Genomic DNA, 12610 nt, shown 5'->3' on the forward strand with positions numbered 1-12610 from the left:
CAGCTGCGCCTCGTTGCCTTTGAATCTGTCACCATTCCCGCTCTTTGAAGAATTCTGTTTTTTATTCTTTCTTGAGAAAGAATAAGTATCCTAATAAATACTCGATTATCTGAACATCATCACTGATATTGTTACCAATGGTCAAAGACACTGCCCCCGCAGAGGCCGGAGAGCCCACTGCGGAACCTCAAGTCACCTACGCCTCAGGTCGTGTTGAGCATCAGGGCCAGGCTGATTCACCTCCCGATTTGAGGCTGATTCACTACAACGACGTCTATCACTTGGACCCTTCGAGTGCTGAGCCTGTGGGTGGCCTGCCAAGATTCATCAGCGTGTGCCGCGAGTACCAGGAAGGCGAGCAGTTCAAGGATCAGCCTAGAGCCCTGACGCTCTTTTCTGGAGATGTCTTTAACCCCAGCTTGGAGAGTACTGTGACCAAAGGTGAGTTTTGAGATCCAGGAAAGATGCATCTTATTACATTCTAGGTAGATATTGACGATCCAACCTAGGTCAACACATGGTTCCCGTTCTTGATCTGATTGGAACGGACTGCTCTTGTGTAGGGGTGGGTAGGTCACACCACCCTTGACCGACTTGGTAACTAACCAGCCTCAAATCACAGAACCACGACTTCGATTTTGGCGTTAAGCAGTTTGAGCATCTCTCAAGTCAGAACAAGTTCCCTTGGCTGCTCGCAAACGTCATCGACCATGACATTGGCGGTGACACACCTATTGGCCATGCCAAGAAGACGCACATGATCACCACTTCGAATGGCATCAAGGTTGGCCTCATCGGCTTGGGTGAGAGAGAATGGCTTGAGACCATCAACAGTCTACCGCCCAATCTGGAGTACAGATCCGCTACTGCTGTTGCCAAGGAGCTCGTCCCGAAGTTGCGGGAGGACGGTGCAGAGATCATCGTCTGTCTAAGCCACATGCGAGAACCCAATGACAACAAGTTGGCGGAACAGACGGAGGGACTCATTGATATCATCCTCGGCGGACACGACCATTTCTACGCCCACAGCCTCATCAATGGGACTCACGTGCTTCGATCTGGTACCGACTTCAAGAACCTGAGTTACATCGAGGCTCGTCGCAAGGAAGATGACCCTTCGAAGTGGGATTTTGACATTTGGCGAAGAGATATTGTGTCGTCTATCGAGGAAGATCCTTCAACACTAAAAACGGTAGATGAGCTCACCTCCAAACTCAACCAGTCACTGGCAAGGCCTATTGGATACACAGCTACACCTCTGGATGCTCGTTTCAGCACAGTTCGCCTTAAGGAGTCCAACATCGGAAACTTTGTATGCGACGTCATGAGACAGCATCATGGCGCTGACTGCACAATTATGGCATCTGGTACTATCCGTGGCGACCAAATCTACCCCCCCGGTGCGATTCGCATCAAAGATATCACGACCTGCTTTCCGTTTGAAGATCCTGTGGTGTTGCTCAGAGTGACAGGTCAAGCTATCTTCGACGCGCTTGAGAACAGTGTAGCTATGTATCCTGCTCTGGAAGGTCGATTTCCCCAGGTTTCCAACATTCGATTTGAGTTTGATCCCTCCCGACCTAGAGGGGAGAGAGTGTTGTGGGCGGAAATTGGTGGAAAGCCGTATGAGCCGGAGAGACTCTATGTGCTCTGTACCCGAGGATATATGGGACGAGGAAAAGGTAAGTTGAAACTATACAATTACGAAAGAGAGAGCTGACAGCGACGGCAGATGGTTTCACCAGCTTGCTGGTCAAGTCTGAGGGTGGACAAGCGGAGGAGATCATCGAGGAAGAAAACGGCATTCTTATCTCGGCCATGCTGCGTCAGTACTTCATGGGTCTTTTGACAGTAGGACGATGGAAAAACCTCGCGCAACATTGGGTCAAGGTTGCCCAGAAATGCGAGACCCCCGTCTCACCCGTCCGAACTACCTTCAATACCGACTTCCCCAGCCTCAAGTCTGTTGCAGAGAACCTACCCAAGGACAAACGCACCGAGAGTGTTACCAAGGACGCTAAAGACCCCTGGGGCAGGTTCCTTAAGCGTCGCTTCAGCATCAATATGAAACCCCATGATGACAACGAAACCAGCGACGAGGAACTTCATGAGAAGGATCGCGAGGAGGAAGAGTTTGAAGACCCTGACGGCGCGAGGCTCGATTTTGAGATTCTCTTGATGCGCAAGTTCTTCACGAAGTGGGCGCTCAAAGCAAAGGTCAAGACTAGTATCTGTGATCCTCTCAAAGAGGGCGAGTACACGGTTGATTGGACAACTTGCATTGCTCCGGTGGTCGACGGACGAATTATCATGACCGGAGCTTCTACACCAAAAAATTAGAAGAGACGTAAAAACGGACGGATCACCTCAGAACAGACGTGGATTACGAATAGAACGGATCATAAAATAAATAAAATTAGGCCTCAATTCTCAGCATCCCTCGTATTTCGAGTATTCATGTGTACCTAGGCTAAAGTGCATAGCTATTAATATCGACCTACAGCCTCACATCAAGCCTCATCTGAGGCAGAATCTGCTGGGCAATCGTCTATCCTATGGCTCTTGATGTCACATTGGATCGGCATTGCCGTTGAGCCTCAGCAACTTAATGGGACCTGGACTAAGGCGCTTTGAGTGCCTTGATTCGATCAGATCTCGCTGTCGTAAATGACAAGTCGTAGCGCCTCTCTGCAGCCAATGTCTTGCGTAGCTATCGTGGAAATATGCAGGACACAAAACTCTTCACCGTTACACTCGCTAAAGCTGCTGCATGGCTTGCTGCGAATAACTACAATGCATAAACCAAGGCCTTGATATCACCTGAGGAATTGACCCGATGCAATATGATATGCTGGCTCATTCTAGGAAAATCACGAATCAATACATATATACAAGCACTGAGAGATTGAACAGACCGGCATTGGAGGACTCAGACCTGTAGCCAAGACACGGTCTTTTCTTGTTCAATCCTATCGGAAAGCTACCACAAGAAGGACAGCATCAATTCGTCACTACGCAGCATGGCAGCTCGTATAAGACCCCTGATACCGCATCCATATCCATGCCTGCTGTCAATCAAACTAGAGTCGAGAGAAGCTTCCTTAGCTAATGATCGCCTAAACTTTCATTCTACCGAGATCGTGTGTCAACCGTTTTACATCGACGTAGTATTCCAGCTAGGCCTACAGATACCAGAGATCCGGAATTATATCTGTACATCACATACGCAGGGAACATTGGTAAATTCAAGGCTCACTATAGATTACATGAAAAATTCAACTCAACTCACCGACTCTAGCCTCATCTGCAGAGTCAAGGCCAAGCCAGAGTTTGCCGCCATGGATCATCGGCGTGGCTTACGGGAAGTTGGACGCCACTACCCCGGCTCACCGGTCTTCCAGAAGCCGATCGACGCGATTGGGCATCTAAAAGTGACGTTGCTAACAACGGACGAGAACAGAAAAAGAAATGAAATTGTTTCTAACAGGTTCGTGGGGTGCAGGGTATGGCCTTGTTCAGTCTAGCGGCGGAGATGTTTTGCGAGGAAAAAGAAAGGAAAAGTAAAATCAGCAAGGTTTGAGATGAGGCAAGGAAGACGAAGCAAGGAAGACGAAGCAAGGCCAATGATTGCGTGTCGAGGATCACCATTGTTTGTGGCTGTTGGCTTACGAGAAGCCATGGTATGAAGTCAGGGAGTATGAGGGTCGTAATGAAGCTGTTGAGGCAAATGGCGATGTCACTTCAGCTCAACTCCATGTCCAATCGCTGACTGCATCATGGCCAGCCTGCAATGCAAACAAAGGGGATAGTAAGTAATCATGAACGAGGTGAACCATTCTCACCTACGTATCTCTCACACAATACCGGGATGCTGGTACGTGGCGTCGAGTCTTTGTCACTAGTAAACTTACCAGACTTCAAATCCCTACTTCAGCTGCGCTCAACCATACAATCAGAGTTCGACTTGTTTATGTATGTGCAGTAGCTAAGCTTGGGATTCACCTCCTCTGTAGATCCCTCTCAAGTGCCGAAGTTTCGAGCACTATCCCGTGACATCCCCCTCCTGCATCGAACCCTGTCTCGACTAAGGACTCTCGACCTTGATTGCTTCTTAAATTTGACTAGCCTCTTCTGACTTCTCCTATCATCCGTCATGTTAGACGTCGGACCGGAAGACCGGGTGTTACCGAGCTATTTTCTTGCTGACTGCTGCTAGCTGAAACTCTAGAGCGAGGAGCATCTTTGCATCGTGGTCCGGAATAGCTTCCTGTTGGGCCCTGTGCTGGATGCCTTGGTGCACCCCGAGGTCCAAAGCCCGAGCGAACGAGAATCACAAGTCCGCCTTGACCTCCCGCTCGAGTCGTTTAACTAACGTCTCCTGTCCAACAACCCTTCTATGCTGTCCCTCCCAACCCTTCATCTCGTCTCGACAATATCAACTTCGCCTCACACCCGATAGTCACCGGAGAATCCAATCACGATTTGGAAGAGACGACTCTGCTTCTTGTTGGGCTGCTCCGAGTTACACAGAAAAACGTCTCGGTGTACGGACGACGGAGTAAGTCCACAATTACGTCCGTTGCCATATCGAGATAGAGTATCCGTTGGCAGCTCGGCCCGTACTGCATTAGTGCCCGGATTCAGGAGACGAATGTTTGACAACTTGAGGCCTTCCGCACATGCGTCCTATAGGCTACGGACTCTCACCGACCGGCCTACAGAATAGAGACGTTGCATTAGTGCCCGAAGCACAGGCTGCTTTTAAGAGGCGAACGAAAAAAAAGGTATATAACATATGAGACTCTCCAATTTAATCCTTTCTGAGATGTTGACTTGGAGTGTTGAGGTTCACTATCGCGGGGCATTGGAATAAGACAGGACTGTCCGAACTCCCTAACACTACTTAGCCGTATGCAAAAGCAAGACTCCATAGTAGAGGGACCAGGAAAAAAACAATGTCTCCTTCCAAAACTCATCATATCGAGCCATGGAAACTCACGGCTTCTGAAGCTCTTGGGAAGATCCAGGCGGATGAGATTTCAGTTCAAGAGTATGCCGATTCTTTACTTGAGAGGATCAAGGCACGCGATGAAGACGTCAAAGCGTGGGCATACCTGGACGAGAAGAGGGTCATGCAGGAGGCAAGACTTCTAGATGAGATCCCTAAGAAAAACAGAGGACCTCTCCATGGACTTCCAATCGCTGTAAAGGATGTCATTTACACAAAAGGTTAGTTGGTCAAACTTGTACCCATAACCAAGACTGGAGCTCACTGTCGTATAGATATGCCTACTCAGTTCAACTCGCCACTGTATGATGGCCATTTCCCCGAGACAGATGCTGCTTCCGTACGAATTCTTCGCCATGCAGGTGCCCTCATCTTCGGTATGTTCAACATATGCTCTGCACACTTGCATCTAACAAGCTACCTAGGTAAAACAACTACGACCGAGTTCGCTGCTATCCATGTCGGCCCCAAGACTCACAATCCTCATGACCCTCTACGCACCCCGGGCGGATCGTCCAGCGGCTCCGGAGCTGCTGTTGCCGATTTCCAAGCCCCCATGGCCCTTGGGACACAGACAGGCGGATCCATGATTCGTCCTGCATCATTCAATGGGATTTATGGGTTCAAACCAACCTGGAACTCTGTATCTCGCGAAGGTCAGAAGATATATGCTCTGATGTACGACACTCTCGGATGGTATGGACGATGTGTTGAAGATCTGGTTCTTCTGGCCGACGTCTTTGCTCTTCAAGATGACGAAAACGAAGAGGAAGACGGAGACCGTTCTTTTCAGGGCATTGCAGGAGCACGTTTCGCAATCTGCAAGACGAGCATCTGGCCCATGGCTGGCCCTGGAACCCAAGATGCTCTCGCCCGCGCTGCAGATCTTCTCAGATCCCATGGCGCAGAAGTACATGAGCTTGAGCTCCCTTCGACATTCGATGATGTGCCAGAGTGGTATCGTATTGGGCTTCACACTGAGGGCCGTACCTCTTTCCTACCAGAGTATAGAGTTGGAAAGGACCAAATCGGCCAAGTCTTGATCGAGCACGTCGAGAACTCCGACAATTTCACTCGAAAGACGCAACTGATGGCTAGCGACAGCTTGGCTGCCATGAGGCCTGTCTTCGACTTTATTGCCTCACAGTATGCAGCCATCATCACACCGAGTGTACCGGATGAAGCCCCCGTTGGTCTGGAGAGTACAGGAAGCCATATTTTCTGTGCCATGTGGAGCGTAAGTGACACACTGCGTACGAATCCTACGATGACTAACGATCTGATCGTGTAGGGTCTTCATGTCCCAGTCCTGAATGTGCCAGGCTTTAAGGGTGACCACGGCATGCCCATCGGCCTCTCCCTCGTCGCACCGCGATATCGTGACCGCCACCTCTTGGAGGTTGGCAAGGCGGTCGGTGAAATCTTCCAAGCCGAAGGCGGCTGGGAGACCAAGAATGAATAAGAAGAACATTGTAGGAGTAAGCTGTACGGATCAAGACTGAAAATGGAAAACAGAACATAGAGGCCCATTGAGTGGCGCACAGAAATTACAGGTAGATTGAATCATACACATGATGCATATAGTTTGCAATACTTCCAGAGTGGATGTTGAATACTTTTGTAGAATTTCCCACTGGGCTTTGACGACGTGACCCACGTCAACAAGAGTCTATACTCACAGCCACCCTTCCCCCGAAATATGGACATTATTTGCTCATTACATAATACCGACAGCGCCTGTAAACCTGGGCACAAGATCTTTGCTGCCCGATACCCAACAATACAGCTCAACAATCGACTTGAACCGTACAGACCCCGATAATACTCGGAAACGCACAGCTCACGTGAAAGCTCTATGACTAAGGAAAACGCCAGTGTGAGTGGAAAAGGGGCTATACAGCCAGTTGAATACGATCAAAATATGCCTTGCAAAGGGCCTGAGTTATTCGTTGAGAACTCATTGCTTTACTGGCAGGAGCTTATCGATACAAGCCACAGCCTGTCGTTTGTGAGCAAGATGTAGGAAAGACTTAGAAGCAGGCACTTACGTCTTCAGCTAGGATGCCTTGGTTTCGAAGATAATGACCCATTCCCTTGACAAGCTCGAGTTGCTCATCGGGGTTGAGGCTGGTGATTGCGGTCTCCAGAACGCTGCCAAGGCTGACCTTGTGGATGGCAATGAAGGTGTGGAAGTACATGTAGGCGAAGAAACCCATGATGAACTGGCAGTCCATGCGGTCAGTGATACCTCCATGTCCGGGGATAGAGTCGCCAAAGTCCTTGATCTTGAAAGTGCGCTTGAGTCCGGAAGCAAAGAATCCGCCAAAGGGAGCGATCAGAGAGGCAAAAGTAGCCAAGTTGAGGGCATGAATCTGCATGGGAGCAATAGTAACGGAGAAGTTCGCAGTATCGGGGAGGAAGAACAGCTCAGGTAGCTCGTAGGTCTTGGGAAGGAAGACCGGGTTGGGATCGCATTTAAGACCAGTGAAGATGTTGGCGCCCAAGTCGTTAACAGGGCAGATAAAGTACTTGGATCGCATCATGATGCTGGAGAGGAGCATGGCGAAAATGATGGTCATAATCCAAGCCCCGACAAAACCCTCGACGGTTTTCTTGGGAGATAGCTTGATGAGCTGGGTGCGCCCGAAAAGGATACCGCAGATGTAAGCAAAGATATCGTTGGTGATGACCAGAGCAGCGGGCAGGAAGAACCAGATCATGCCCTCAAAGACATTGTTCATGATGAAATGAGCCTGGACCACAATGAGGTACAGAGCCATGTGTGTCCAGGCAAAGTTGGTGAATTGGAACTTGTAGTGTCCAGCCTGGAGAGATGTGACAAAGAAAACGAAGCCTATTCACGATTAGTCTAGAGGGTCCAGTCTAGGGAGCGAGCGTCTTACCGAACACATAGAGAATGAAACTGATGAAGCGGTGGTGAGTGGCCAGAGGTAGCAGGACCTTGTCAACCAGAATGATATGTTTGAAGTAGTAGATGACCGTCTCGCCATAGAGGAAGTACATGGTAGTCGCCAGCCAGTACCAGTTGAGACTCTTAGTAGATCGCAGGGAACGGGCGCGGCTGGGAACGTTGGCAATGGCGATGACTTCTTTGAAGGAGACGATCTGGACAGCGGTGATAATGCAGATGATGTAGATGTGGCCCATGAAGAGCGCGGCGAAGAAGAGCGCAAACATGACAAATGTCCAGAAAGTGCGCGTTATGAAGTTGGCCTTTTTCTTTTCGTACTCGGCTTGCTTTTCGCTAACTGCGGGCTGCTTCTGTGAGGGCTGTTAGCTAGAGTATGGTATGAATCGACAATGCCTCGCTCGTATCAAACACTAGATCTTGAGGATGAGGCGCTGTCGCTTCCTGTGAGTCAAGCTTACCTCGTCTACTGTTTCCAGCTGTCCCGAGGATTGGGACTTGAGCTTGGTGGGAGAGCCACCGTCCTCGCTGCTGAAGCTTGATCTTCGTCCATCAGAGCCGTTGCGATTGGGGAACCTAACCCCTCTCTTTGGACGAGCCATTTCTATTGATATTTGGTATCTGAATGCGCCGGAGGTTTTTTATTGTTGAATACTGCCAAGAAGGTTGGCAATGAGGTTGTCGTCGGTTGGGGAATGGGCGATATGCTCGAGTCGCTGACGCGATTACAGCTCCAAGTGAAGCTATGGTGAAAAAGACAGTTGTCTGTTCCCGAAAATTTGCTCCAAGCGACCTGTGACGTCGTTGCGCAGACCTGGGCCAAGTTCGTGGGCTACGGGGTCAGGAGTCGACAATTCGCTTCGTGCTGAAATAAATCGTCACGATTGGAAGAAGCTAAGCCAGGCCAAACTAAAAAAATTCTGCCGGGGGAGGGAGAAGTGCTTCCAAGGAGCGAAAGATGGAGTGAGGTTGAGTGGGCAAAAGAGCTCACTTGTTGCGATGGTTGTGACGATGTTGGAAGAACAGGAAGGAAATGGTGGTTTGAAAAGTCAAGCCGTTTCTAGCCCCGGTCTGCAGCTCAGCCTAGCAGAGCATGGCATACCTTAGCAGTGGGTGGTAGATTGGGTGCGGTCTTACGCAGTGACGCTGCCTCTGGCTCTGCCAAGTAAACTACAGACAAGCTACAGCACCTCCTACGCAATGCCGGCCAACAGCATGATCAAATCTGACCCCAAAATTCCCTGGAGGGACCAATTGAGTCCCTGAACGACCACCCGGCCATTGCGGCTGTGGCTTGACGTGTTCCGGCCTTTCCAGCGGGTTTCCACCGTCCCTCCTGGTCTTGGGCTTAGGAGTCGGGTGTTAAATTGCGTCAAGTGAGCGGGCAACGGACTCTTAGAAGCCGCCGAGTAGAGTAACTAGCCTTCTAATGTATATCCGGGCTCCCTCTTTTGCTTGGGTATGGGCTTCGCAGACTCGGCAGCAAATGCCCATTGCTATGTATTGACGACTGGGAAATTGAGAGCTGCCCCAGACGCAGGGGCTTATTAGTTGTGGGACAACCCCCGTCTCTTGGGATCCATTTTATAGATCTGTTGAGATTCGTCCCATGTCGGTAATTTTGAGCAACAAGAAGCCCTAACAACGACTAGCAACCATGACTGCCAAATTACTTTTTGTGAAGAACGAGGCCGTAATAACCGCGAGAATTACCTAAACCTCCACTAAGGCTACTGGCTCATGTCGCTCTCTATCTTATACGTGTGTCTCAGCCTGCAACTTCTTTAAATAAACATATAGCCCAATGCGCAGAAGCATGGTTATTTTTACGTCGTTATGCTGCGTATTTCATCAGGGTCCAAGGGACTGACTGGTGAATCTCTCCACAAGCCGTCAGAGCTTGGGAGCTTGTCTAGGTCAATGACGCACTTGGCTCTTCACATGCTCGAAACTCAAACTCCGCAACACTGCGCCTCACTTGTCCAAACTGTGGCTGCACCAAACAGCAGCCACAATTTGACTCACGTGATCGCGCGACGCGTTTCTAAATCCTTTCTACCCCAGTACCCGAAATCGTGATCAAGGACAATAGGTATCATTCGAGATGCGGCAACAATAACAAGCTTTGTATTTTTGTTCAATGGATCTCTCCTCTGATATGAAAACACCCATCAAAAATGGATCTCGACGACGAGTTCTCCGATGACGGCTTCGACGATATCCCTGCCAATGCCCTCCAGGAACTCGAGGACAATGCAATACAGCTCACGCAAGCACAAGCCCAGTCAAAGCCATTGACACAGCGTCCACGCTTTGAATCCCCAGAAATCGTCTGGATAGAAGACGATGACCTCGATACGACCGAAGTGACAAATGATGCCGGTGTTCCTATTGGGAGGCCAGTGGTAGATGGCAATCTCCAACAAAACCAGTCATCCCAAAGCTACTACTTAGACTCTCGACGCTCAGTTCCGCCCCCGAATCCGCGATGGAACCCTGTTGTCGAGCCTTCGAAGCGGCGGCCCATGGGCCAGGCCCCTCAACAGCCTTACAATGCTGGACCACCTCACCAGCCCATGTACACCTCTCAGCAGTTCCAGACCCAGAGCTCCAACTTCGTTCGTGCTCAATCGAGTCAATTCGCTCGGCCGGCTGTGCCTCAAAACAGACCAGGAGCCTCTCAGCAGTCCCAGAACCAACCTGGCGATATCTTGTCAGCACTCCAGCAGCGGGTCCGAGCCCTCGAGGATCAACTCAAAGCAGCTCTGGGAGAAGCCTCGATTGTCCGATCCAATTTTGTGAAATCGAATGAAGAGCACGCCGCAGAGGTTGCTCGTCTGAACAAGATAAATGCCGAACAATTGGCGAAACAGGAAAGGATTGCCGAGGCAGCTGTTGCCGCTGAACAAAACGCCAATACCGAACTTCAATTTCTACAGCGTGATATGAGAGAGGTCAGTGATCGAGTTCGCCGCAAGGAACCCGCTGTTGGAACTACGGGAGGAGTTACGACTCCCAAGAAAGCAAACAAATCATGGGTTGCGGATGGCTTCGATGAGATGGATATTGTTGTAAGTCCAAGTAAGGGCCAAGGACGCAGCAGGAATCCCGACTCAGTGGCCTTACACGTCGGCGAGAGAACACCAAGCAAAGGCAAAAGGAAAAGGCCGACTGTTGACAGTCCTATCATGGCACTGGAAACTCACACAGATAGCTTCGCCAGTAGTACTGGGAAGGCAGAGGCTCCAGTACACCAACCGCCGTTTGTAGTAGCGCCACCACCGGCCGTCCTTTTTGAGGTTTGTCTGATCCTTCCCAGCTGGTTGGCACTGTGCTCATCGTCTCTAGTTTCTACCACTTGTGCTCGATCATGGAGCTCCTCGCCCAACACTGGACACATTATCTCGCTTTTCCTTTAAAGATGACAAAGATACCTCGCTTTCCGCCATCATATTCCAAAAAATACCTCTGATGGGAAGTCCCGATCGACCGATGCAGCTACTTGTGGATTTTGCAAATCTTATGGTCAACATGTGGAATCGTTGCCATGAGGAGCAGCTCTGGGAGCCTATCAAGTATTTGCTCTCAATCATCTCTTTCATCTTCTCACTCCACGCGTCAGAAGTCGTTCCCTTTGTTTTGCCGAACCTGACACCTCCCGCGCAAGCCACAATCTGCACTTTGGCTGAATGGCAGCACCGCATACGGGAAGGTGAACGACGGCTGAAGAATGATGACTTTCAGTCAATGAAGGAACATATCAAGATCGTTGATATTTTATCAGTCTTGTATATAAGCGCTCTGGCTTGTTCCACTGCAATGGATGTGACAGAAGATGAAATCAAGCCCAAGTCGACAGTCTTTTGGCGATGCATAAAACCTGACATGGTCTACAAACTTCTGAGCCCAAAGCAAGAGCTTTCCGATATCTTGGGCATGCTAGAGCTCCTGACAACCTCTGCACTTCCAGACTCAATAGGTCCGGTTACAGACGACGAAGATACTCATGTCGCTAGTCATGTCATCAACCATGTTACAAACAAGCTTACGGATTACCACCCATCAGTAACTACCCGCCATGAGAAATCTACGTTATGCTTGGCTGCTTTGCGAACGCTCATCGCCTTTTCGCGCCATCCTTTTGGCGCTAAGGAGCTTGCGTCTCACAGTCTAGCTCTCCCTCGCCTTGTGGCCTGCCTCAGCATGTCTATAGACGAGCTGTACGACCAACCAATCCCTTTCAACATCTTACCACAAACATCTGAGACCAAGGATATACGACAGGGATCGACTACGATGTCGTACTCTGCCGGCTTATATCGAATCATCTCACAATGCGTCTTCTTGATACACGCTTTAGTGACGGGCCCCGATACCGCCAATCTAGCAGACATTAGCGAGAAGCTCTCAATGGCTCATGGGGGAAGCCAAAGGTATCTTCTCGCTTTAGGAAGACTTGCCTTTGCCGAAGAAGATTTAGTGATGGAGGCCGGGATCGATGGAGAGACAGTTGAGGCAGCCCATGAGCTGCTCGAACTGGAGGTGACGCCAGATGAGGGTGAGGTAGTAAATGAAGCATTTGGGGGCTAAAATTGGTGGGATCTTCGTTCTCGGCGTTTTGATGGATGATGGACATGATTTTGGCAATATGATTACACTTCGAGACAGTTACT

General features: G+C 49.8%; 4 protein-coding genes across 4 annotated transcripts; 3 read left to right on the plus strand and 1 right to left on the minus strand.

Annotated features, from left to right (window-relative positions):
- Nucleotides 1-137: 137 nt before the first annotated feature.
- Nucleotides 138-2340, plus strand: FMAN_12570 (related to 5`-nucleotidase precursor; the record flags this gene model as incomplete). The annotated part of the gene is made up of 4 exons (XM_041831440.1): nucleotides 138-441; nucleotides 510-565; nucleotides 623-1682; nucleotides 1733-2340. 4 exons carry the CDS (start codon nucleotides 138-140, stop codon nucleotides 2338-2340), a joined length of 2028 nt encoding a protein of 675 aa, XP_041682003.1.
- A 2615-nt stretch (nucleotides 2341-4955) lies between these two features.
- Nucleotides 4956-6470, plus strand: FMAN_12569 (uncharacterized protein; the record flags this gene model as incomplete). Its single annotated transcript, XM_041831441.1, has 4 exons — nucleotides 4956-5229; nucleotides 5284-5385; nucleotides 5434-6245; nucleotides 6300-6470. 4 exons carry the CDS (start codon nucleotides 4956-4958, stop codon nucleotides 6468-6470), a joined length of 1359 nt encoding a protein of 452 aa, XP_041682004.1.
- Nucleotides 6471-6965: 495 nt separating this feature from the next.
- Nucleotides 6966-8539, minus strand: FMAN_12568 (putative CDS1-CDP-diacylglycerol synthase; the record flags this gene model as incomplete). Its single annotated transcript, XM_041831443.1, has 4 exons — nucleotides 6966-7007; nucleotides 7057-7862; nucleotides 7912-8290; nucleotides 8399-8539. 4 exons carry the CDS (start codon nucleotides 8537-8539, stop codon nucleotides 6966-6968), a joined length of 1368 nt encoding a protein of 455 aa, XP_041682005.1.
- A 1575-nt stretch (nucleotides 8540-10114) lies between these two features.
- On the plus strand, nucleotides 10115-12527 carry FMAN_12567 (related to uvs-3-; the record flags this gene model as incomplete). The annotated part of the gene is made up of 2 exons (XM_041831444.1): nucleotides 10115-11236; nucleotides 11286-12527. 2 exons carry the CDS (start codon nucleotides 10115-10117, stop codon nucleotides 12525-12527), a joined length of 2364 nt encoding a protein of 787 aa, XP_041682006.1.
- Nucleotides 12528-12610: the final 83 nt, after the last annotated feature.

This window comes from Fusarium mangiferae (assembly GCF_900044065.1).
Source record: "Fusarium mangiferae strain MRC7560 genome assembly, contig: FMAN_scaffold005, whole genome shotgun sequence".
NCBI classification, from domain to species: Eukaryota; Fungi; Ascomycota; class Sordariomycetes; order Hypocreales; family Nectriaceae; genus Fusarium; species Fusarium mangiferae.